Source organism: Sturnira hondurensis, unplaced genomic scaffold (assembly GCF_014824575.4).
Source record: "Sturnira hondurensis isolate 20B ecotype Veracruz unplaced genomic scaffold, ASM1482457v3 Scaffold0008992, whole genome shotgun sequence".
NCBI lineage: Eukaryota > Metazoa > Chordata > Mammalia > Chiroptera > Phyllostomidae > Sturnira > Sturnira hondurensis.
The window spans coordinates 1,295,963-1,323,850 of record NW_028081623.1 but is presented as its reverse complement, the minus strand read 5'-3'; the positions used below and the strand labels follow the sequence as shown (position 1 = coordinate 1,323,850).

General features: G+C 38.7%; 1 protein-coding gene across 10 annotated transcripts in view; it reads right to left on the bottom strand.

Annotated features, from left to right (window-relative positions):
- Positions 1–23,445, bottom strand: part of CADPS2 (calcium dependent secretion activator 2) — a 618,469-nt gene extending 595,024 nt beyond the window's left edge. For 4 of the 10 annotated variants that reach the window (XM_037056495.1, XM_037056499.1, XM_037056496.1 and 1 more), the window contains exon 1: positions 22,891–23,444. In XM_037056495.1, the coding sequence (XP_036912390.1) occupies positions 22,891–23,226 (336 nt within the window). In that variant the 5' untranslated portion in view covers positions 23,227–23,444. Of the gene's footprint in view, positions 1–22,890 lie in introns of all 10 variants that reach the window. The other 6 variants (XM_037056502.1, XM_037056505.1, XM_037056504.1 and 3 more) reach the window with 3 other exon arrangements.
- Positions 23,446–27,888: the final 4,443 nt, after the last annotated feature.

Here is a 27,888-nt window from a genome sequence, read left to right as displayed (position 1 = left end):
AGTGCCAGCCAAATTTCTACAGCTGGGCAATCTGCATCACCCAAAGTCATGGTCAAGGCTGTTTCTTGTACAAAAAGGAACTGGAACTGCTGGTGCTTGCAATATGCTTACAAAGAAAGTATCCTTATAGTTGTTCTTTTTATCAGTTTGTTAGTATGTCTTATTCTACTTTTACTCCTCTGACTTGGCACAAAATAGAAAGTTTTTATTCCATTTCAATTCCCCACTACCAATTCCTTCTCCATATCTATGGATTTACTGATGTTCTCTGAATCTTCTAGGGGAACGAAAAATCTGAGCCTGTCGTAAAGTAAAATTACATGCATTAAAAGCAGATATTTCTAGAGGCATCTGTTGACCAGATATCATTTTTCTGGTATGGGAAAAATAAGTCATAAGGAGGTTTAAAACAATAAAGACAAGCATTATAAAGAGAAGAATGGTTAAACCTTAATTAAATTCTGCCTAATACGGGCCTGAGTCCTTGTGGTATCCATGAAACTAGCTCAAGGCTGGAGGAAGTGCTGTTACTGCATTTGTCCTGTTATCCTTGTGAATGAGACTGTTGTGTGGTTTTTAGTCAATTTGGTGTTAAACACAGAGTGCATGGCTTCCATGTCCATTAAAAAGTTAATGAACTTCCCTAATATCAACTGTACCCAAGGGCTCCTGTGGGGAAATAATGATGGGTCAGGAGGAGCCTAAAGGAGCTCCTGGGCCACCTCATTCATTACCCGAGTCATCACTTTATTTCATCATTCGCTGTCTTTTTTTAAAATTAATTCTTTTTTCCTACACCCACTGCTTGGTACCCAAAGCTTTATGCCACGGTGACTTTCTGTACCTGGCCTATCGTCCTTGTTCCAATTTTGTCTAACTGCCTACTATATTTCCCCATCAAGGATCTTGGCTCCAAATCCTTTCAGGAAAAGGAGACACAGGATCTTTTCTATAACTGCTTCTTGCTGAGGAGGGATGTAATTTTCCTTCAGAGCCAACAGATCCTTGCTCTCTACCAGAAGAGTGATAAGGGCTGGGCATGGAAGAGGCAGTGATGATGCCTAGAGGTGGTATTCCCTGAGTAGGAGTAGGGCATGTAGCCTGATCAAGGCAAATTGTATTACAATCTCCATATTATTGGGGCCATAGCCAGAAAAATTTAGGATCTAGTTCTGCTAATAAATAAAAAACAAAACACTAAAGATAATTAAATGAACTAGAGTTTAATGTCCATAATTGTGTATTATATAGTCTACTGAAACAAAATTTCTGCCTCCCAAAGTCACCCTTACTTTTATCAAAGAGCCAAGTCAAGACCAATTTATTTACTGCATTAAGTCCAGTTTCAATTTAGCCTTATTATTTGCATAAACACAACAGGTTTAGCAGTTGATTATACAGGCTTTCTTAAATGTGCTTTGTTGGAATCTTGTAAAGACTTTTCATATTGAGCTTTAATTAGCTCTGCAAGACAGAGAAGACAACCCAGCCAGTTGCCATCAGGCTTTGCCTGCAATTATCTATAACTTTGGGTGAGGTATTCACGACTTGAGGTTCCCAAAATGTCTTCAGGGTCTCCCTTGCCATCTCCCAGGGAAGTAAACTTCACTTCTTACCTGAAAATACTGCCATTAACCTTATGAATAAGTAAGGTACCAGGCTCCTTTTATCACTTCAAAAATCAATCTTCATTCCTTAAAGCTTTTGCTGATATCCAGAGTCTAGGCTTGTCTCTCTCAGATATGGTATTCCAGTCAAAGTCTTGGTTAATAAAATCACATTTGTAAACTGGATTTATGTGTTCTGTTATGAAGAAATCAGATTCCTATTGGATTTATGCGAATTAACACACTGCCATGGAAATACTACTAATCACTCATGAAAAGTTTCCAAATGCCAGAAGGATCAGGTAGGGAGAAAAATACACATGCCTCAATATTGCTTAGTAAAGTATAATTTACTAACTGCTTTAAGGAAAAATAAGTTTCTTATGTCTGAAAAAATGAAAAGGTTAAAATGAGCAATATTTTCAATAAAAAGTTACAAAAACTACAATCATCTTCAGTTCCTTCTATCTATAATCAATTTTTGTTTATCCTGATTATTTGCCACTTTTCCTATAATGCCAATTATTCCACAATTCTAGCAATCTTCAATCAGTTAAAAAATATGATCTGAAAATATATTCTTGGAAATATTTAACATACAGTAAGTCAGAGTCCTTTCAATGGGTTTTTCTAAAATATAACATAGGAGGAGGGACCCCAAAACAACAGAATTTTAAAAATTGTGTATTTATTCTTATATGTTTAAATTCTTTTCTAAATTCTATGTTTCTATTCTTTACCTTCCAAATACTCTCCATTTGATGCAATACACCCATTGAGACTTTTCTGCTGTTAACAACAGTTTTTGAACTTGTTGATTTTGATGTATTTTACAGTTTCTGCCATTTAGGGGGGGTCACCTCTTCCACATCAGCAAAACATTTCCTTTTGAGGACACTTTTTATCCAGGGAAGCAAAAAAAAGTCGTTCAGGGTGAGATCATGTGAATGGGGAGGGTGGGGCACAAGGGTCATGTGGTTTATGGTTAAAAATTGATGAACACTCATCACGGTGTGGGCTGGTATGCTCATAAATAACCCATCATGAAATGGGCAAACACATTAAAAGAATCTTCCAAAAAATTCACTGAAGTCCAATGCAGCCTCTCATAACAACACCAGCTGGCACACAGCACAGTTGGGTTCCCAGAACACTCACCTAGCAAGGGAAGCATGTACTACAAGGGGCCTGCCTTCCATAAGAAAATTTCAGGTTTTGGGGGTCCTCCATATTTGCAAATGTATCAAGGTAAAACAATGACTGTCTCTAAATGACAAAATGACTTAAAAGTGATATGATTTTAGATCTGATTATGATTCAATTAAGAGACTTCCAGCCAAGATGGAGGCATAGATAGATATTCCATGCCTTCTCACACAACCAAAAGATGGACAACAAATTTAAAGATGATAAACAATCAGAACTGACAGAAAACTGGACTGTATGGAAATCTGACAACCAAGGAGTTACAGAGGAAACATTCATCCAGACCTATAGGAGGGACAGAGATAGGTAGCTGGGCAGAGAGGACTCATGGCAAGGCAATGGCTGGCAGTCCAGGTGAGTTGGTGGCTGGTGAAGTGAGTGGTCACACATTAGTGTGCAGATAAACTGCGAGGAACAATTGGAGAGTGAGACAGACTGCACAACCCAGGGTTTCAGCACAGGGAAATAAAACCTCGGAACCTCTAACTGAAAAAAACCTGTGAGGATAGAGGTGGTGGGAGAAACTCCCAGCCTCATAGTGGAGTTCCTTGGAGAGCCCCACAAGGCTCCTACAATGTTCACAAACCCACCCTCTCAGGAATCAGCAACAGAAGGCCCCAATTTGCTTCTGGGTAGAAGAGAGGTGACTGAAAGCCAACTGAGAGCTCAGCAGGCAGCACTGTTCTCTCCCAGATCCCTCTCCCACATAGAGCACCACAACACAGGGACATGGGTTGCCCCGCCCTGGCCAATACCTAAGACTCTGCCCCTTACTATGTAAGAGGCTCTAAGAGGGGAGGAAAAAAACAAAAACAAAAAAAAACATGGCCCGAATAAAAAACAGATCAAAGCTCCAGAAAAAAATACAACTAAGCAATGAAGAGATAACCAACCTATCAAGATGCACACTTCAAAACACTGGTAATCAGGATGCTCACAGAATGTTTGAGTATGGTCACAAAATAGAGGAAAAAGAGAAGGCTATGAAATGTAAAATAAAGGAAAATATACAGGGAACCAACAGTGAAGAGAAAGAAACGGGGACTCAAATCAACAATTTGGAAACAGAAGAAAGAAATATTCAACCAGAACAGAATAAAGAAACTAGAATTCAAAAAAACAATGGGGAGAGGCTTAGGAACCTCCAGGACAACTTCAAACATTCTACCATCCGAATCATAGGGGTGCCAGGAGGAAAAGAGGAAGTGCAACAAATTGAGAACTTATTTGAACAGCCCTGGCTGGTGTAGCTCAGTGGATTGAGCACAGGCCTGTGAAGCAAAGGGTTGCTGGTTCGATTCCCAGTCAGGGCACATGCCTGGGTTGCGGGCCAGGTCCCCAGTGGGGGACAAATGAGAGGCAATCACACACTGATGTTTCTCTCCCAGTCTTTCTCCTTCCCTTTCTCTCTCTCTAAAAATAAATAAATAAAATAATAAAAAAAAACTTATTTAAGCAAATGATGAAGAACTTCCCCAATCTGGTGAAGGAAATAGATTTCCAGGAAGTCCAGGAAGCCCAGAGAGTCCCAAAGAAGTTGGACCCAAGAAAGCATATACCTAGGCATATCATTATATTACCCAAGATTAAAGATAAAGAGAGAATCTTTTTATTTATTTGTTTATTTATTTATTTATTTATTTTTAGAGAGAGGGGAAGGGAAGGAGAAAGAGGGAGAGAAACGTCAATGTGTAGGTTGCCTCTATGTGTCCCCTACTGGGAACTGGTCTGCAACCTAGGCATGTGCCCCAACTGGGAATCGAACCAGCGACCCTTTGCTTCATAGGTCCGTGCTTAATCCACTGAGCTACACCAGCCAGGGCAGGAGAGAATCTTAAAAGAAGCAAGAGAAAAAGAGAGAGCTACCTATAAAGTTCCCATAAGACTATCAGCTGACTTCTCAAGAGAAACCTTGCAGGCAAGTAGGGGATGGAAAGAAGTATTCAAAGTCATGAAAAGCAAGGGTCTACATCCAAGATTGCTCTATCCAGCAAAGCTATCACTTAGAATGGAAGGACAGATAAAGTGCTTCCCAGGTAAGGTCAAGTTAAAGGAGTTCACCATCACCAAGCACTTATTATATGAAATGTTAAAGGGATTTATCTAAGAAGAAGAAGGTCAAAAATATGAACAGTAAAATGACAACAAACTCAACTGTTAACAACCAAGCCTAAAAAACAAACAAACAAACAAAAAAAGCAACCAACTAGAACAGGAACACAATAACAGAAATGGAGATCACCATGGATTGTTATCAGTGGGGAAGGGGTTGGGGGAATGGGGGAAAAGGTACAGGGAATAAGTAGCATAAATGGTAGGCAGAAAATAGACAAGGGGAAGTTAAGAATAGCATAGGAAATGTAGAAGCCAAAGAACATATATGTATGACCCATGGACATGAACTAAGGGGTGGGGGGAATGCGGGTGGTAGGGGTATGCAGGGTAGAGGGGAATAAAGGGGAGAAAGTGGGATAACTGTAATAGCATAATCAATAAACTATTAAGAAAACAAAAATAATGCAATTAACAAAGTAATTTGCTTTCCTATAACAACATTTTAAGATAACAATAAGAATTACAAATGAAAGTATATTAGAACTTCGGAGACTCAGAGATTTTTATATAATTTCTACAGCATCCACTTTAATATTAAAAACATATATACAAACAGAACATAACTATTATTTGTTTATTTGACAAAAGCTTCCCATGTACTTTTGTATATCGAGTAAGTCTAATTACTTCAAAATTTCTTCTTCATAAGGAGAAAGACCAAACCTTCATGGCATTACAGGGACCCATTAGAATGACCCAAAACCAACTTTAGGTCAATAAAAGGTCTCTAAAATTTAAACCCTGGGAAGGTTATCAAACATATTTGATTAAAAGATTATAATCCATTATGAAACTATATTAAATTACTCAAAGTGATAATAAAGGTATCAAAAATAAATATAAGCTAGCAAAACTTCAATTCTTAGTATAAAGAATATGGGTTTTTAATTAATCAAGTACCTGATTATTACAATATAACACATAACTATTTTTTAAATATAGAATCTTTGCTTTCCAAGCAGATACAGGAAAAACTTTTCCCTTTTTACAGACTGAAACAGAACCAAACATATTCTGCACTAATTTTACTCTGATATTTAGATTCATTTATCTAATTAAATTCATTATTCAGCTTAACTGTGTAATTTCTTCTCAAGATCTTTTTACATACCTTCTTCAACTTGCAGACTCTGATGTACACAATCTTTCTGCAATTTACAGTCACAACCCAGGCATGTACCCTGACCAGGAATCTAACCAGCAACCATTTGTTTTGCAGGCCCACGCTCAATCTACTGAGCTACACCAGCCAGGATATTTAATAATTTCCACCATTCAACCCATCAAAACTCCAAAGTTCCAAGTCATCAGAAACTTTGGAAAAGCTATGTTGAGATATGTATATACTATAATTATTGAAAAGCTTTATCAAAAACTCTTTATTTTAGTTATACTTATTTATTAGTCCTTGACAACTCTATAAGAGTTTGAAGTTAATTATTACACAAATTTTTGACAACTTGTAAGATAAGTAAGTTATTCATGCAAACCCAGGTAGTATAAACATGTATTTTATGTTAATAACTTTAAAAAACATCAACCATACTTAAGCCAGCTATAATATCAAATATTTTTCCATATAATTCTGAAAAAATGTGTGATAAGTTTTGACTTACTTATTTTTGTTTCTGACAACTTTAAAGAAGCTGGAGGAGAGGTGGGGAGATAGCATGCTTGGCTGGCTTTAGCCACTTTTTAAAAAAGTGCCATTATTTTTTTCACATTGATCTGGGGCAGTTGCCCTCCCTCCTGCACAACCTGCACAGCATTTGGCATTAATTTGCCTATTGTTTCTAGGACTGCAGCAGCTCCTGGACCTCCAGGAGGAGGATTTAGAGTGTTTAAAAGACTTATCTCCTCATTTTTTCTTTCTGAGTTTTACAATTCTGGAAGGGAATGAGGTATTTTTCACCTTCTTTGAACCATCAATTTAAATCCTTTCTGAGTAGAATCCTTGAGATGTAACAACATGAAAGCTTGCACATAAGAAACCTTATTCTGCCCTGGCTGTGTAGCTCAGTGGATTGAGTGCTGGCCTGCAAATCAAAGGGTTTCCAGTTAGATTCACAGTCAGGGCACACTCACCTGGGTTGTGCGTAAAGCCCCCAGTAGGGGGCGCACGAGAGGCAACCACACACTGAGACTTCTCTCCCTCTTTCTCCCTCCCAAGAAATCTTATTCTAGTTACCATTTACCAACTGTTGGCAAAACAATTCCAATGCAATGCAAAACGACCAGTCAGTTAACACGTGACCTAATGGATTCTCTGATGGAATCAAGACCAAGCTGCCCATTTCAAAACAGAAATAAAAACCAACATCTAAAGGAAGGACAAACCTCATATGAATTCTCATATGAACTCTCAAGCTAAATTCTCTAAACCTCATATGAATGAATACTCTCAAGCTAAATTCTCTAAAAGGAGGGGCAGAGGGGCAGAGATGTTAGCATGAACAACCTTCACAAGCTCCCTTCATGAGTTCTAAATGGCATAAAGTCCAAACGGCAAAGACAGGATTCCCCGTGTACACAAAACAACCAAGTCCTTAAAAGATAAGAAAGCAAACAAAGAACAATTGTAACCAGTTTCATTTCAGACCAATGACAGATCTTAGAGAGCTCCCAAACGAACAGACAAATGAGAGATCAAAAACAGAACAAATATTCAAAGCCTAGAAATCTATAAACCAAAAAGTGTGCTCCAAATCCCACAATGGAGGAACAAATCCCACACTGGAGCAACTGGGACTTTCTTAGTCACTGAGCAGTGGCTACCCCCATGAGGTACCTATTGATCCATACAGAATCCCAGATGGTTCAAAGAATCCAAGTGGTCATGCTGGGGGCTCCTGGTGATGCACACCAGGGACTTACCCAGTTTGGAGTCCACTGACTCCCCAGAGACCCATTTCCTTTCATGAGCAAAGTGTTTAAAGGTTAAAGGTAGCCTGAGAGGGAGAGCAAGGAAAGCCCCCAAAATAAAGAACTCTTTGGCACCTGCTGGGAAATTCCTGCGATCCCTGCCATGGGGTCAGCCTGCCACAAGCAGCTGGAACTCCAGCCCAGGCACTCCAGGCCTTAACAAACTCCATGTTCTACTGCCTGGTTTGCCAAAAATTGTAACTGAATGCAGGTCCAGATGCCTGCTGCTCCTGGTGGCCTGCTGCAATGCAAGCCAAACTCATGAGACAGGTGCTGGTGAAAAAGGAAATGGGTTTTTGTCAGGTGCCAGCAACCTGGAAGATGGGGACTCTTGTCTCAAAGCCTACCTCAACATCTCAGTGCAGGAAGGGGTTTTTATAAGAGGGCAGATCAAGGAGAACAAAGAGGTCAGGGGGACAGGCTGTGGACGTGCTGGCAGTGTCCACGGCGGTCCTAAGATGGACATTTAAGGTCAGCATCCTGAAACTGGTCAGCACCAGCCAAATTGCTACAGGTGGGTGATCTGTATCACCTGAAGGTATGGTCAAGGCTGTTTCTTGTACAGGCAAGAACTGGAATCAATAGTGCTTAACAATGTGCTTACAGACAAATGCATTATGTGAGTCTTTTTCGTCAGTTTGTTAGTACATCTTACTCTAACTATTTCATGGTAAGTCAGAGTAGCATAAAGATTTTATTCCCTGTTACATAATGAGCAATTCTCAGAAAAGTCCCCAACAAAATAAAGTGCATCTTCCCTCAAATTACCCAGGAGTTCTATTTCTAGAAAAAATCATTCATTACATACTAAATCCATATGACTCAAAAAATTAATGAACTAGCTTTACCTACTCCAACAGAACATTCAAATATCATGTAATATGAGGGATAATTCATTATGTGTTTCAGGATTTCTTGAATCTCTGGATGCCTACTAAATGCCAGTAGTAAACATCTGCTAAAGGTACTACCATCCCCATTGAAAATCACAGGTTCATAATTTGGGACACAATAAAGAGACAATGAAGGAAGACACATAGTAGAGAAGAAAAAAACAAGTAGAGTCCAAGAAAAAAAAAGTTTTACAAGAAAAGGACTACAATCAAGCATATCGTGTGGTTTTGCAGTGAAAAACAGTCTTGATAATATGAACTCCATTAGTTTTCAATTTCTAGAATTAACTACTCAACAGAGTGCAGAGATCTTAATGATTCTTACAGAACATAAAATAAATTAGCAACCTTGGGAGGGATAATTCAGAGTCACAAGATGACTGTCTCCTGTCTCATATACCAGAACTTATGGCCACCTATAGCTGCAAGAGAAGCTAGGTGTAGAAATGTAGCAACAAAGGAGGAGAAATAAATGTCAAGTAATTAAACTAACAGCAGGAAGAGTACAGCCATAAGGTTCATAGAGAAAAGATCAGAAAATAAAGACAGAATTTTACTTAAATTACAAAGCTAGTTGTAGATAGGATTTATGGATATAACAGATTTCTTATAACAGCTAAAATCCAATCTTTTAACTGAAAAAGTTAGCCTTAACATGACAAAAGTTCATTCCTCTCACTTAGAAATCTGAGCTGGTATGGCAGCCCTCCTCTGCAAAGCTATCAGTGTTCTAGGCTCTCTGATATGTGTTGCTCTGCTATCCTCAATAAGTAGCAACCATCTCCTAATCTGAATGGCTGCTTTAACTATTGCCACACTGACACTAATATGGCAGCCAGTGGAAAGGGGGGAAAAAAACAGGGAGAACATGGTACTCCTCCTTCAGGAAATGGCCCACAGGGTTTGTCCACATCACTTCCATTCATACTCCACAAACTTGAACTTTGTCTTTCAGCTATATCTAGCTGCAAGAGAAGCTGGAATAGATTATCAGACCCTGATTATTCCCAGGCAGCAACAATTTGTAACAATTTAAAGAAACAATCTGCAAGCAGCATACTTGCTCTTATTCTGGTAAGACTCATTTTCTGCCCCCCTCTGGGAAATTTCAGTAGTCTATGGCCTGTCCTCCTGAATTCTGTAAAAACAAAGATATCACCTGTGTAATTCTTCATGAAGCCTGATGATCTCACAGGACCTGGTCCTGTTCTCATGTGGGAGATATAAAGTTGGCATCCCTCAAGGCAGTGTTTTTGATCCACATTCTCTGTGGACAATCGTGCTCAGTCCCATGGTTAACAAAAAGGAAAGCAAGATGAGAAATGCAGTCTTCAGCCAGGCCATGTGCTCAACCAAAGCTTGTAAGAAGACTACATTTCCTATTGCTTGTAAGAAGGGGAAAGTATACTGAAGTCAACTAACAGAAACAAATAAGGTTGAATATCCATATTCCAAGTAAAAGAAAGAGGAACCAGTTGCTTGTGTGCATGAGCTAAATCTTCCCATCCTGCCCCTTTTATAAGAATAGCTAAAGTCTAAAAAGAATGAATGAGGAAAATGGTATGAGCATCTTATATCAATTTATAAAGCTTTTGACAGAAGCATTTAAAACATTAATAGTTAAGAGTGAAATAGGTTCCTTCTGGGTATGTCACAGGGAATGGAGAGGAATGGAACAGGGGACAACTGCTTTTTATTGTTAAGATCTGCAAGACTTGGATTTTTAAACACATGAATATATTTATTATTTTAATAAGATAGCTTAAATATTTTGGCATGTTATAATTGCTCATTTAATGTATCTATGAACTTAGTTAAATAACACTGAATGAATACTATCTATATTCTACATGTATATTGCCTTTTAGGCAACAACCCTATTCAAACCTGAACCACTGCCACAAATGCCTAACTGGACTTCTGGCTTCCACTCTTGCCCATTGAGTCTATTCTCAAGGCTCTACTACTCTGGGGGAGGGCTTAAATTCCATGTAACTGGTATCCCCTGGAGTTGGCAATCGAGTGGCACTATCTAATCTGATGGAAGAGATCTTTTCCAAATTGTAATTAGAATACTTCTTGAACCTGCTTAAACATTGTCAATAATTCCTTCCTACCACACTTAAATTATTATCTTACCACCACCTAAAGAAAGCTAACCCTACCTCTCCTGACTCAAGTGGCTTAATTCTAGTTTCACTTCACTTTTTGTTTTATGTATTCCAGCATCTGTATAAGTTCTTTAAGTCTGATTGTTTCATTCACAATTGAAATGAAAAACAGATAAACTTAAATACCTAAATTAATGTCAAAAACTTGCTACTTGGACAATACTTCATGGTCTATGTTTAAATTCTACCAGATATGAAATCTATGCTTATCACTAATAATTTTTAAGACTTTATTTATTTATCTTTAGAGGGGAAGGGAAGGAGAGAAGGAGAGAAACATCAATGTGTGGTTGCCTCTCATGCGTCTCCTGCTGGGAACTGGCCTGCAACTCAGGCATGTGCCCTGACTGGGAATCTAACTGCCATCCTCCGGTTTGCAGGCCCGCGCTCAATCCACTGAGTTACACTGGTCAGGGCTATCACTAATAATTTTTATATCACTTCTGTAAAATAAAAGCATAACATATATTCATGTACACATATACATTTATATTTATATAGTTTTCCCCACAAAAGAGTCTATACAAAGAACAGCACCACTGAAGCTTAACTGTTGTATGGCAAAGTCACAATGTTAATAATTCAAGATGCTCATCAGATATCAAAAAGGCTGGATTCAGTATGCAAAATACTGTTTAGAAATAATTGACATATGAAAAAGTGAACTAAAAATTAAAATTTAAAACTGAAAAAAAGCAAAAAAACCCTCAGACAGACAATGAGACAGAAAGGGGGGAGCTAGGAAAGGGTAAAGATGGAATAAATGGTTTTAGAAGGAAACTTGACTTGGTGTGGTGAACAATACAATATGCAAGTGATATATTACAGAAATTTACCTCTGACACCTATATAATTTTATTAACCCATGTCACACCAATAAATTCAATTTTAAAAAATTAAACCTAAAATGAGTTGCTAAGGTCGCCAATGTTGAAGTCACCTCTATATTTCTAAATCCAACTAACATGTTCAATCCCCAGATTACCTGACCTCTCACTAGCACTTGACATTGTTTTATATTCCTTTCAAATAGCTGGCTCTTCCTTTACCTTTTGTCACACAAACCATCCTAACTTACTTCTTACATATCCGGCTGTTTTTCCATTCCCTTTGCCAGGTCAACCATCTCTCCTATCTTTTAAATCTTGAAATTAAGGCCAAGTCATTAAAACCTTCTCTTTGCTGGAATCTTTCCTTCAGCCACATTATTCAAACCCATGGCTTCATTATAATCAATCCACATTACAATTCCTAAATTTACCTCTTGTACCCAAATCTCTCCCCAGAGCTCAAAAAAATGTCTTTCAGATCTTTACTTATTTAAAGACCACAAATTCAATATATCACCTATTAGATTTCAGCTTCTTATGGCAAGATCTGTGTTGGGTTAAGTTGTATATCCCCATTTCACATTGCAAATATTTGTCTCAATGAGTCTCAACTTATTTGTAAGTGGTCTTATGTTGAGGTAAAAATGTTGAGACCCAGTAAAGTCTCACTTATTTTCTGATATCATGCAATTATCATATTTGAATCTGGAATAAAAAGGAAATCTAGTCCTGGATGATGCTGTTCAGTGGATTGAGTATGGGCCTGTGAACCAAAAAGTCATTGATTTGATTCCCAGTCAGGGCACATGCCTGGGTTGTAGGCCAGGTCCCTAGTAGGGGGCATTCGAGAAGCAACCACACATTGATGTTTCTCCCCCTTTCTTTCTCCCTTCCTTCCCCTGTCTAAGAATAAATAAAATCTTTTAAAAAGGAAAGAAAGAGATCTAGTAGGCTAAAGAAAGGAAACAAAATCTAAAACAGGTTCTGTATGTAGTTAATTTCATGAGTAAATTTTTTTCAAAAGTCCAAGCCTACTCCTTTAAGCATATATTTTTTACACAATTAAAAAACTACTAGGGCACCAAGTAAAGTTAAAAAGTTTCTCACTTAAGATTATTCTTAAAACCTAACCTGTGACAATGAGTGCCACTAAATGATAAAGACCTTTCCCTTAAAAATACAGGTATAATAATAAAAAATTAGAAGTGTAGGGAACTCAAAATCAAAGGTGTATAAAAACCAACTGACTACAACCAGGTAAGAATGACTCTAGAAATGCAAATACGGATTAAGGAAACCTAGCAATCCAATATGTCACAGCAGTAAAATAAAACTAAGCAATCACTTCAATTGATACAAAAAAAAATGAAAACATTCATTCCTTTATGTCCCTTGATGTAGAAGACATATCAGTGAAAATATTGCTGAGAGGAATATCTGAGATTTTCCTGCCTATGTTCTCCTCTAGGACTTTTATGATATCACAACTTGTATTTAAGTCTTTCATCCACCTTGAATTTACATTGGTATATGGTGTAACCTGGTGATTGAGTTTCAGTTTTGTGTATGTAGCTGTCCAGATCTCCCAATACCATCTGTTGAAGAATTTACTTTTACTCCATTTTATGCTTTTCCCCTCTTTGCCAAATATTAATTGACTGTAGAGACTTGGGTTTATTTCTGGGCTCTCTATTTTGTTGCATTGGTCTATGTGTCTGTTCTTATGCCAGTACCAGACTGTTCTGATTACAGTAACTTTGTAATATAGTTTGATATCGGGTATTGTGATCCCTCCTTCTTTGTTCTTCTTTCTCAAGATTGCTGCAGCTATTTGGGTTCATTTATGGTTCCATATAAATTTTTGAGCTGTTTTTATATATCTGTAAAATATGCCATTGGTATTTTTAAGGATTGTGTTGAATCTGTAAATTGCTTTGGGTAGTATGGACATTTTGATGATGTTAATTCTTCTAATCTATGAACATGGTAGATGCTTCCCTTTGTTTGTGTCTTCCTTGATTTCCTTCTTCAGTGTTGTGTAGTTTTCTGAGTATAGGTCTATTTCCTTGGTTAGGTTTATTCCTAGGTACTTTACTTTTCTTGTTGCTATATCAAATGAGATTTTTTCCCTGCTTTCTGTTTTTGATATTTCATTGTTGGTGTACAAAAATGCCTTTGAATTTCTGAATATTGACTTTGTATCCTGCTGTTCTGCCAAATTCACTTATTAGGTCAAGTTTTTTGGTGGAGTCTATAGGATTTTCTATGTACACTATCATGTTATCTGCAAACAATGACAGTTTTGCTTCCTCCTTTCCAATTTGGATGACTTTTATTTTGTCTGGTCTGATTGCTGTGGCTAGGACTTCAAATACTATATTGAATAGAAGAGGTGAAAGCAGACATCCTTGTCTTGTTCCTAATCTTAGTGGGAAAGCTTTTAGCTTTTGCCCATTGAGTATGATGTTGGCTGTAGGTCTCTCATATATGGCCTTTATGATATTGAGGAATGCCCCCTCTATTCCCACTTTGCTGAATGTTTTTATTATAAATGGGTGCTATACCTTATCCAAAGCTTCTTCGCATCTATTGACACGATCATGTGATTTTTGTCTCTCCTTTTATGTGACATATTACATTTATTGTTTTGCAAATATTGTACCATCCTTGCATCCCTGAGATGAATCCCACAATCAAATATTGCAGACATTTTTATTATATTAAGAGGATAAAAAGTAATTATTTAAACAAGAATACCTATCCTAAAATACTAACCAACAATGTATTCACTGGTAGAATACCCAAAGCATTCCCAGTAAAGCCTGGAGCAATACAAATGTATTGGCAACGGGCACAAACACAGTTCTGGACATTCTTACAAATACAGTGACAAGTGAAACAGAAGAGATACAGTTGCAGATCAGGATTAGGCAACAGTCATCACTATTTGCAGATGATTCCACTGCCTACCTATGAAATCTAGAAGGATCAGGTACTAATTACTAAAACAATTAGCATATAGTAACATGACCAGTTATAACGTAAGAGCCAAAAAAGTTTGCATGTACCCATCATAGTAGATACAGTGTCACAATAAGAAAAATGATAAAATGCTTAAAAATAACCTTAGTTATAAATACAAGGCATCCATATAATGAAAACTACAAAACATCACAAAGACATAAGAGACTTGACTGAATGAAGAGACATGCTACGTCCCTAGAAGACTGAACAGAGCAAACACAATCACTGTTTCCCAGACAGGCGTAATTAACTCAACAAAAATGTAATGCATCTAATTTGGAGCATGTGCACGTAGTGGGCACACACTGAGCACTTCACAGGCATCCTCTCATTTAATCATGAGAATTCTATGAGGTCATTATCCCCATTTTAAAAATGAAAAGGCCTAGTCTCAGCGATGTAAAATGCCTTGTTCACAAAATGACTTAAAACTTGAAACGAATGAGGCCCAGGCTGTCTGTGCCAAAGAGTGATTTCCTAGCCAATATGCAGTATTTTTAAAGAGAGAAAGGGGAGGGGAGAAAGATCAAAGGAATTCCTGACACAGAACTGGGAACTAACCCTGTCACATATTAAAATATATGGTCAAATTAAATAAAAATTATATGGTAATAGCAAAAGGAAAAGTGAACTAGATTAATGAATCAGATTAGGTAAAGTAGAAACAGATAGATATAAGGAGAAACATATATACACATTATACAGTACTGTCCAGGGAAAGTCCAGCCATTGTCAATAGAACGAGAATAGTTTATGCAACATCGATGTAACCTGGCAGCCAAGGAGAGTGGACTGCAAGGCACATGTGTGAACAGTGATGACTTCACTGTACTAGTCAGTGAGGGTGGCAGACACCAATGAGTGAGCATGTGTACTGTACGGCCCTTACATTCAAAATGACTGAGTAGAGCAACAAATCTACATTAGATTTTGCATTAAGCTTGAACATTCCTCTTCAGAAACTGTTTGGATGATTCCGAAGGCCGCAGCCATGGGCAACTGGTGATTGGCAGCTTCATCACAACTACGCACCTACTCATGCATCACATATTGTGTAGAATTTTTTGGCGAAACATTAAGTCGCCTAGGTGACTCAGCCTCCATACAGCCCAGATTTGGTGCCCTATGACTTTGTCTCTTCCCAAACGTAAATCACCTTTGAAAGGGAAGAGATTTCAGACTGCTGATGAGATCCAGGAGAAGACAATAAGACAAGGCAACTGCTGGCAAGTGGAACTGTGTGAGGTCCCAAGGTGCCTACTTTGAAGGAGACTAAGGTGTCATTGTCTTATATACAATGTTTCTTGTATCTTGTACCTTCAATAAATGTCTCTATTTTTCATATTATGTGGCTGGATACCTTCTGGACAAATCTTGTATGTTACTGAACATTAGTCCATGAAAGGATTTCTGCTTGTTCTATTCTCTACAATATTCTCAGCACATTGAACAGTGCTAAACTCTCATAATAGGGGTGCAAATATCTGACCAAAGAATTAATGAAGGAAAGAATATGAACAATTTGGCCTTGCAGCTTAGTAATGAGAGTAGAGTTTAATTAAAAATTAGGCTGCAAGAATTGCTAGGCTCTCAGGGGTATAAAGCCCAACCCTTGTGTCAAGGGAAATTAATTGCCCAAAAGCATAAATGGGAAATAAGTTTTTAGGGTAAATGGACATATACTTAAAATCAAAATGAAAGGCAGACTATAGATACACCCTCCTCAAAGGAACACTATCCTTACCATATTAATAAAGGGTTCACATTGATAAGTAAAACCAAAATATCAAAAGGCAAAGGGAAAAAGGGTATCAGACCACACACATAAACACATTTATCTTCATAAGCAATCAGGAAGGAGCAAATTAAATATTATCTCAGCTCTCAAATTGGCAAAGATGGCCTTTAAATTGTCTATACCCTTTGCCCCGATAACATTTTCACTGTAAAAATTCATCCCTAACCTGAAGGTTCTAAAAATATTCAAGCCATAAAGTTTACAAAGTGATGTGATAAAGAATCAAGAAGCAAAGCAGAGCATCAACGACGCTCTACAAAGTAGAAGACTCCCCACTTCCAACCAACAACCACCTGCTAATGCAGTTTGAAGAAAATAGGTGCTTTCCTTGGAAACTGCAAAAAAGTATCAGAACATTCGAACATACATCTTGTTTAAGTGGTTTTAATTAAATAACTTAAAACAATTACTTGGGGATGGCTCCTAAATGACTTTTTGAAAAACCTATAAGCATTACTACTGCATACCTGAAAAACACTGCACCCACTAACAATCTTGGAAGGTCTTTGTGAAGTCTGCTCTTCAGTTAGCCATTACTCAGTGTTGACTCCAATTCAGAGATTTCACTATGTTCTCCTTCCCAGTTCATGGTGGAATGGAAAGCAACACTCAGGTTTACCCTCAGCATTCTGTGTTTCCTGTTGCTAATGTAGTTATTTATGGTTTTTATGAATAAATTACACAATTGCTAATGTAATTGGATCACCCCCAGCATACACCTAATTGAAGACTTCTTAAAAGCCTAAATGTGCACTGGCCTCCCACTGCACTGATTCTATGAAGGCTAGATTATGTTTTAAATTGTTTTTTTTTACTTTTCAATTATACCTGACATTTGATATTGTATTAGTTTCAGACATACAGCATAGTAGTTAGACATTCACATAACTGACTCCCATCCATAAATCTAGTAACCATCTGACACCACACTTAGTCACTACAACAATATTCAATGAGACATACATAGTTATTACAATAATATTGACTATAATAAGAAGTATATTCCGTATGGTGTATTTTACATCCCCATGGCCACTTTGTAACTGCCAATTTGAACTTCTTAGTCCTGTCACCCTTTTCACCCAGCTGCTGAAAACTGCACCCCCCCCCCCCGCGCCAATTCTGGCAACTATACATTTGTTCTGTATCTAAGAGTCTGTTTTTTAGATTACACATAGGTGAAATCATATGGTATTTGTCTTTCTCTGCCTTACTTATCTCAGGTAACATAATGCCCCACAGTCCATCCACATTGTTGCAAATGGTAAGATTTCATTATTTTTTAAGGCCAAGTAATATTCCATTACACACACAGATTCAAAAAACAATTTATTTATAAAATATTTTATATTTATTCTTACATGTTAAAACTTCAGTCACCTACAAAGTACTCTCCATTTAATGCAATACACTTAGTTAAATGTTTTTTCTACTGCTCACAAGTTTTTGAACTCATCAGTTTTGATGCCTTTTAGTGCTTCTGCCATTTTTATTTATTTCATCTCTTCCACATGGGCAAGATGCTTCCCTTTGAGGATTTTTTTATACAGGGAAACAACACCACAAAAAAATCACTCAGGGCTAAATCAGGTGAATAAAGAGGGTGGGGACACTGGGGTCATGGTTTTTTTTGGCCAAGTGTGATCATAAATAACCCATCATGAAATGGGCAAATGCTTTGAAAGACTCTTCCAAAAATTTAGTTCCCTCTAAAACAATGGTTCTCAACCTTGGTTGTGCACAGAATCACCTGTGAAGCTTTAAGACTACCCAGTTGAGATTGATTTGATTACTCTGGGGTAGAGCCTAGATAATGGATTTTTTTAAAGTTCCCTAAGGTGTTTCTAATGTGCAGCTAAGGATAAGAACAACAGGTGTTTTTTTTTTTTTTTCAGAAAAGAAATCATATCCAAAGTCTTAGGTAACTTAAACAGTGATCAAAAATGAAATGTTATTTAAGAGAATATTTCCATAATTCTTCTGTAGCTAGTTTTTTTTAATATAAAAGTGACTCCTTCCCTGAGCTCAGGGACTACCTTAGCAGTAAGGAGATTTTTCTTAAAAAAAAACAGAAAGGACTACCATATCCAAAGAGGGATAAAATTGTCCACTTTACTGTAGTATTAACATTCAGATGGAAGTTATAGGCAAGAGCCCACTGTGAATTATTTCACCCAATACCACTTCCCCACAACGCTCTCTTCCTGATCAATTTTCCCTGTGGAGCATACCTCCCCATCGACTGTAATTTCACAGTATTATTTGTACACATTCCTTGAATTTAGGAACAAGAAAAAGTATGCAAATATATAGGAGTGATTATATAAAAAGATTAATAAGGCACAATTTAGTGTGATTACGGTGACAATGTACATATTGTAGAAACACAAAGAACAGGGGTATGTGAAGCAAGTGAAAAGTTTTTAGGCACCATTTTAATCTTTTTAATTCCCTCTTCATTCTTTCTAGTTTAAAAAATAGTTGGCTCCATCTCAACATGTGACTTGAACTTAATAAAAACAAAAATAACGAACACAGCAACCACCAACCAGAAACCTCCAGACTCCTGGCTAACCAAAAGTACAAGCACACCAAGTCACGCACATGTGAAAGATAGTCGTAATTTGAGAACTATAGTTTGTAAACCCACATCTATGTGAGTAGATGTACTAAATGTCTTCTGTGGGGTCATTATGTTTGTTGGATTCTCCCCACCTTCTAACCACTATGAACTCCTTTTCTTACTATTCCCACCAGGGTCTAAATGTTTTCCCAAGGTTCACCAAACAAATTGCCTTTGTTAAGTAATAACTGACTTGCTTTACCTAAACTGAGTCGCTTCATCTGTGTCATTGTTCTCCCTTTTCAACACTGATTCCACCTTTAACCAATGATACAGAACCACCCAGATTCATCATTACTGCTGTTAGTTAACCCTGTAGTGGTGCAAAAGTAATCAAAGTAAATAAGCATCAGAGGCTTAAGAACTATTAAGAGATCAAGTTATTTTGCCATTGGCAGCTGACTTCATATTCATACCATGTATGTTCACTTAGGCGGTGTGACCTCCTGGTACAGGGCCTTGTCAGTGTCTGGTCCACACTAACCCCCAACCCCAACCTCGCCCCAGAATTTTCTGTAAAGTCATCAGTATTCAGTCAGATGGCTGGATTGGCATAGGCTGACAACTGTTATTCCTCGGAGTTGAAATTTTCTAGCCAAAAATCAAAGTCAGACATATTTTAGTCCACTGCCAGTTTAATGCTATTAAATTTTCTAAACTCACAGATAAACCCTTGACTAGCTTTGTGGACCATTTTCACCAAGTGGCAAACAACAACTCTGAAGCTCTTCATAGCCACTCACCATTCCTAACAGCCAGAGGGCTCTGATCAGCAAGCCAAGACTCTTATCTCTGATTCATTTTCTTCATTGTATTGTAACAGGAGGACCCTTTCAGATCCCAACTTCTGAGTTTCTAAATTCTCAAAGTTGAAAGAAGTAGCACCATGTATTTCAGTGACAAAAATTTAAACTATTAAATCCTTTTATGAGATGTCTGACTACTTGAAGACAGAATAAAAATTTATAATAAATTGTGATTCTGCAATTATCCCGTATAACCCAACTATATAATTTGATGCACAAGACTGGCTTGTGCATCAAATTAACAAGAATATAGTTATATTTTGCTTTTTCTTATGATATCTGACCATCAAAAATTGATAGCTCCTCTTAGCTAGCAGCAGGTTTTTAAAAAAAGCATGAGGCCTTTTGAGAAAGTTTAAATAAAGGAAGTACTAGGGTGTGTGGAGTCTCAACCTTAATTTAAAAATTCACAAAAGTTAATCAGACAGAACTCAATGCTCTCAACATTCAGAAATTTCCAAGCATTCCAAATATCTTTGAACAGAACACATGCAGCAGTCTCGGGAATGCACCTGTTTGCCAACTCAATTTCTGGAGAAGCAAGCATTCTACAGGTATACCTTATTTTACTGCACTCAGTATTAACATGATAATCTATTTTGCTTCAGATTTCTGGGTTCTGTTATTATTGGGGGATTTTTGGATACACAAACTGAAGGCAAATCCCCCCACCTGCAAAAAGATTAAGATTTGTATTACTGCAGTAGTCTGAGAGGGAATCTGCAATATCTCTGAGGTATGCCTGTAATTGAATAGGAGTCAAGAGATTTGCCCTATTTGAAGAAGCAAAGGTGAGTTTGTTTCATTAACAAAATGCAAAAAGTATGTACAGTATAAATCAACTACTAATAAGTGACTTGATGCAAAAGAAAACATGTTCACGGATAAGATTCCAAACACGTCTTCAAGTAATCAGACATCTCATAAAAGGATTTAATAGTTTAAATTTTTGTCACTGAAATACATGGTGCTACTTCTTTCAACTTTGAGAATTTAGAAACTCAGAAGTTGGGATCTGAAAGGGTCCTCCTGTTACAATACAATGAAGAAAATGAATCAGAGATAAGAGTCTTGGCTTGCTGATCAGAGCCCTCTGGCTGTTAGGAATGGTGAGTGGCTATGAAGAGCTTCAGAGTTGTTGTTTGCCACTTGGTGAAAATGGTCCACAAAGCTAGTCAAGGGTTTATCTGTGAGTTTAGAAAACTTAATAGCATTAAACTGGCAGTGGACTAAAATATGTCTGTCTTTGAATCTTAATGTCACCCCACTATGTTTTTAAGACCCTAATGTACAAAATAACTTTAAGTACAATGAATGAAAAAAACTGAATGACAGTCATACTTCTACGACCATCTATCACAACATACATTAAAATTTACACTTAGTTTAAGAATGACCACTGAAATTGAAAGTCACCTGACCCAGAGTTGGGAAAAGGGAAGGGGTGACTGCAATGCAACTCCACCAAAGTGACAGATGAGAAAGTATGGTACTCACCTAGGAGTGGATGGAAAGTTCACAAAAGTCCGCCAGGGGCACTAAAAACTGACTTGAGGATTGGTGTCTTTGGTCATGCCAGCTGGTTGGGATTAGAAAATGCTACTCTGACACATTTCTCTTCTCCAAAATGAGAGGTATGCACAGGAGGATCCCTACATTTTTTCCAGGGCTGGCTTTCTGTGACTCTGAATTACCTAGAGGGTTAGGTACTTGAAGGATCTATGTAATTAGAGAATCATCCTACAAGCATGCCCAGAGAATTATTCGAAACAGCTACTTAGTTTAATCCTGTTTTAAGAGGATGGGTATTTGGAGTTGGTTAGACTGCATTTACTCTGAACTACAAGTTTTCAAAATTCAATTCAAAAGTTCTCCAATTTCTAAGAAACACCTCACACCTGAAGTTAATACTTTGGGAAACTAACACCATCTGTGCATCTAGGTATGCCTTGGGAAAATTACAATCTCTCTGGGTCTCCACATCTTGTCCCAAACCAAGGGGACTGTTAAAAGATTTCAACTGAACCTTTTAGATTAGCATTTTACTAAAAAGGTTTTCTAGACCGTTTTTGTTGAAAACACCCAGTTAGGGCAATTTCAGTCATTACTTCTGTCGGCTACAGAAACTTAAACCCCTGGGTCTTGTTTTAAAACTAAAGTTGGCACACATTGTACCCGAAACAAACTCCTTATCTCTTTAGGAAGGAAAAGGAGAGAAAAATATTTGTGCTGAAATGGTCATGCACCAATCCTTTATTTTTATCAGTAGTGCATTTCATTGGGCCAGCCCTGACCAGAATTACTAACTCCCAGGACTACTACAAAGCTACAGACATTCTGCAGTATTTAGATTTGATGTCCTAATTATTAAGCAGTATAGAAAACTTGTCAATTTCACTTTGTTTCTTAGCATTTCCGTTCCTTAGCCTTAGTGAAGACTTCCCAACTGGAAGTGCCCCGATTCTACTCGTTACATCTAGACACACACTCATTCAGACCCACGGCAAAGTCCAGCTCCGCGGGCTAGGTGAACAGGATGCGCCACTGCCGCTAGAAATTAAAGTTGACGGGAGCTGTGTTGTAAGCCGACCAGAGCCCGACCCGCCCGCCGGGTGCATCGCCGCACAGCCAGAGCTGCTGGGTCGGTCTGGGTCTCTCGTTTGCCAAGAGACAGGTTCTACCAATTCGGGGGTGAACACACGTCTCCTGCTACCCCATACGCAGATGCTTGAAACACTGTCCTCCCCGCAAGGGTTCACTTGCCCTCAAAGACTAGCAAAAATACAGCGTCCTGCGCTAAGCAGAGGGACAGTGAGGGTCCCCCAGATCTCCCCCGGGAGAAAAGCCCGGGGAGGAACAAGTGGGAGGAGGCGCACGGTCCTGCAACCAACTCACCTTCTGTTGCCTCCGGGCCATGTCTGTGGGCTGTTTGGCGTTGAAGGGGTATGCGATGCATCTCACGACGAAGACGTAGAGCTGCAGGCGGATCCTCCGATCTTGCTCCTCGTCCAACTGCCGCTCGGGCTCTTCTCGTCCCTCACTGATCACCGAGGGGCTCGGGCTCCTGGGTCTGGCCGCACCACCGCCCGCGCGCCCGGGCGCGTCCCGCCGCCCTTCCCGAGCCGGCGCCGGCGGCGCTCGCTGGGAACCGCCAGCCGCCACCAGTACATCGCGGGTCTCCTCTTCTAGCCCCTCGTCGGACTCCTCTTCGCTGGAAGAAGGGTCCAGCATGGTGCTCGGGCAGCCGCGCCGCTCGGCCCCCACCCCCAGGTGCCTCAGCCGCGGCAGCTGCGCCCGCAAGTCTGAGGGTGCCGCGCGGTTGGCAACAGCGGACACAGAACGAAAGGGAAACTGGCCAGAGCTTTCCGGACACGTCGAGTTAAATACAGGAGTATTTCCTACCACCAGGGCCAAAGGGGCGGGCAGGCGCCTGGAGGAGGACGCGGATGGGGAGAGGGGAGCCTCTGGGATTAAATAGGCGGAGTTACCGTTGGGGGTGAGCCCGAGCGCCTAGTGAATATATCAGGCCAGCCCCAGGGCCCGCCCACCCCGCGGTCCATCAGGGACCGCCGGGGCTCGGAGCGACCGAACGCAGGTGGGGAACCTGTGGCGCCTACAACAAGCAACACGTGGAATGGAATTTTGAGGAGCGGGCGCGGGGCCGCGGAGTGCGCGTGCGCGCGATGCAGCCCTGCGGGACCCGTTGCAAGGGTGCCAGAGAGTGCAGTTTGCAAAGGCGGGAAGAGACTGAACACGCTGGCTCTGTATTCGCCCGCCTAGGGTTGCTAGGACTGTTCCGACCACCCGACCGCCATCCTCTTTTTTTCTAGCAAGATTCCAAAGGAGTGGGAGATTGGCTCCCACCACCTCCCAGGTGAAGGGAGCCCCCAGAACCTCTCTCGGATCCGAACCTGATACCCAGAGTGGAACTCCAGCGCGGAAAAGTGGGGCCAGAGCTGTTCACCTCCAAATAACATTGGGAAGAGACTTTGAAAAGTCTGTCACTCTGCTCTGCTGCTGTTTGAAGGTGAAGTCAAATTATAATAGTCAGAGAAATGTTCTTGGGGAAAAAAGAGCAAAACGCTCGAGGCTTTTTTTAAGTGTTTTTATTCTTGTAGACGCAGGAAGCAAGGTACATTTTATACTTGCGAAATGGCACACTGATTCAGCTCCCGCCGTATTGTTCGATTATTTTCTGGGTTGGGATGCAGTTGACTCAAGACAGGTAGTGTAGTGTAGACATTTATTCAGCAAATATTTGAATGCAGTCCCAGGGTCCAGCACTGTTAGGTAGTGAGACTATCCCGCTACACAATAAGGCACACAGCACTTGGTCACTGTTGGTTCTGGCCTCAAGTGGGCGTCTGGTACCTTAAGTCTGTCTTATCTGCCAAGATTTCTCAGTCCCAAAGCTGGAACCACCTGGAAGTTTCTGTGATTTTTGTTCCTGATGTTTTTTTAATCCGGACGGAGTGGGGAAATCGGGAAAACAGTGCATTCACCACACGGTGCAGTGTGCAGTGGCCAAGCTGGAAGGGAGGTGATAAAGCTCAGTGGAAGTATCACCAAGCAGATGAAATTGCTGGCTCTGAGCTTGTCTACCCTGTAACCAAATAGCAATTTGAGCTTTTCCAAGCCACTTTCACAGTTAGGTAAACAAGAAAGAAGCTTTCCTTTCGCACTTAGTGACATGCTCCCTAGATGGGATAAAGACGTAAAAGATATTTTAACTCCTTATTCACTAAGGGCGTGACTGATCTCCAGCTGCCAGGGAATAGGAAATCTCAAAAACTGACGCATTAAAAACAGTATTTCATTTCCGGCAAGGTAAACAATAAATGGCAAGCTTATTCATCTACATTTAGATTGCAGTGCATATAGATAAACATAGCACTTAATAATTTGCAAAGTTTTTGAATGTGCTTGTATAATAATGTGACCAAAGTAACCTTTTGAGACAGGTGGTGATAATGATGACGATTACCATTTACATGCTTTGTACCATGTACTACACTAATTCTTTTCCATATTGTACATACATTATCATTTATTTTTAGTTGCATTGGGCAGGTAGGGAAACTGAGACTTAAAAGAACCTTCTTTTCTTCAAAACTAACTAGTGGAACCAGGGCTCAATATAGTGAGTCCATTCTACTTCCAAATAGTAGCTTTTTCTACTATAATTTAACTATATATTAGTATATTAAATGTATGTTGTTTATTAAACTGATAACTAAAATAATTTAATTCCTAGAGACATAAAACTGCAGTTGAAATATAGCAGCTTCATTGTCCTTCCTTTTCATGCCAAGGAGAGGTATATTTTTCATTTTTCTTTATTAGTTAGTTAATACTACTCTGTATGATGGCTTGTTACTCTCTTTTTATTAAAAATGGTTATCAAAAGGGTTGCTGGTTTAATTCCCAGTCAGGGCACATGCCTGGGTTGTGGGCCAGGTCCCCAGTGGGGGCACATGAGAGGCAACCACACACTGATGTTTCTTTCCCTTTTCTCTCTGCCTTCCCCGCCCTCTAAAAATATATATATAAATCTTTTAAAAATTAAAAAATGGTTATCAAATCAAAAATCTCCCAAGCCTTGGGGATCCCACTGGAAAACATCTAATAATTTTTAGAATAAGATATATAGAGTTTTCTCTATGAAGATGAAAGTGGTTTAAGGAGTATAAATTAAAGAAACATCCAAAAGACAACAAAGAGAATATTTAAGGATTTCATTAATTAAACACATATTGTTTAAGAAACTAACATATGTTAAAACTATGCTAGGTATATTTAGAAGAACAAGATACAGTCTCTGACCTTACTAAGTTTACAGGTTAAAGAATGACAAATGAGAAAAACATTTATTTCAAAAAAACAAAATAAATATTGGTATTGCAATCTGATAATTGTTGTAATAAACCAGAAAATAATTTTAGCACAGAGAAAAAATAACTTCATTGAGGAGAGAGGAAGGAAAGACTTCCAGGATGGTTGACATATATTTTGAAGAATGATTTCAGAGCTTTAAGGGGTAAGGGCACTTCAGACAGGAGGAGGTACATTTGGGAAGTCATGAAATTACTTGCCTCATTGTACAACTGCAAGTAAATTGTTATCTCTGAAGTGCAGGATATATCTGAAGATGTGGGAGATGAGACTAGAAAACAAAGTCAGCATTGAGCAGGTCAGTGGGCACGTGTCCATGGCCTTTTAAGCCATGCTTTGCAGTTTAAACCACATCCTGGAGAAAATGGGGATACACATGAAGATTTAAAAGTAAGTAAAACAAAGTACGATCTGTAACTCTTAAGAGTCAATCTATAGCAATGCAAGGAAAGTGAAAGAGGCAGATACCAAGAGATTACTAAGGAAATCTGGGAGAGAAACAGTGAGGCCTTGAATTTAAGATGGGAGACAAGGGGAGAAGGAAATCTTAAGAGATAAACAAAGGACTCGGTGGGATATACATGAGAAGCTGAGGAAGAGAGTCAATAACTTGACTGTTAATAGATAAAATATGGACTTCTAGAAGATAACTAAGTTTGGAGAAACACCAAGTTTTGAGGAGTTTATCAAAGAGATCCGAATCTCTGTTGGAAATACAAATATGTTACTCAAATTTGGAGAAGGGGATCATTGGCATACTGGTGGTAATGAAACTACAGGTGTAGATGATAATAAGGTCCAGAGATCCTGTATTCAGAGAGAGAAGAGGGCAAATAAATGATGGGTCTCTAGGGAACCCTCTTCGTCTGTCTTCCAGTTAAGGGATGGATAGAACAAAAGGAGCCTAAAAAGAAAACCTGATCATTACAAATTAATTATGCCTTAATAATTTCTAATTAACATTTTCAGTTTTGCACATACCCTACTGTTCTTGCCAAATTTCTACAAGCAATATTAACTTTTCAGATAATTATAACATTGGTTGATTCTCTGGGATAATTGAATAAATGATGCTCAACATTAGGTTGTGATTGGTTTGTACCATTTCATAAATACATGAAACACACTGGAATTTAGTCAATGATTCATAGTTACGTTTGTGAAGGTGAGCATAAAAACAAATTGAAGTTATACTGCTTTTTAATGAAAGGCCTCTAATGCTAAAAAAATAGATGAATGCACAGTGATAAAATGGAATATAAATGTGTTTTAGTAATATTACTTAAGAAAACAGGCATGTGACTTGAATAGCTATAGGTGGTCTGTTTTCTGGTTGAGAATTGGTTTGTGCATTTGACCTGAAAGGAAGGTATTAACTCTTTCAAATCACAGATAAAATTATTACTTCATTGGACAAACATTATTTGAGCACTCACTCTAGGCTACAGAGTATTCTGAGTAGATAAAAACAATAAAAGTTTGTCCTTGAAGGGATGCATATGAAACAGACAGGAGCAAAATAAAAAATTATGGTAATATATGTATGCTCTTGTGTAAATAGAGAAAAAAATTCACAGAATACTCCTATAGTGTTTTGGAAATGGGCAGTGTATTATCTTTTATAGTATAGTTACAGTTAAAATTATATGTTAACAGAGAAAAGAGTCTTTTCCAGTCAAATGGAAAGGCTAGCTTTGCAAATATGTATCAGAAAATTGTCAGCTCATAAATCCAGCTAATGAGAGGAGTATGCATTTTCAAAAGATAAAAACAACAATTTTTTTACTTTTTATTTATTTTAACTGTTGTTCAAGTACAGTTTTCTGTCTTTTACTCCCATCCAAGCCCACCTCCCCCAGTGCTCCCCACCTCCCTCCCATTTCCTCCCCCCTTAGTTTTTGTCCATGTGTCCTTTATACTTGTTCCTGTAAACCCCCTTTTCCCCTGAAATTCCCTCCCCTTTCCTTCTGATCACTGTCAGCCTGTTCTCTATTTCAGTGG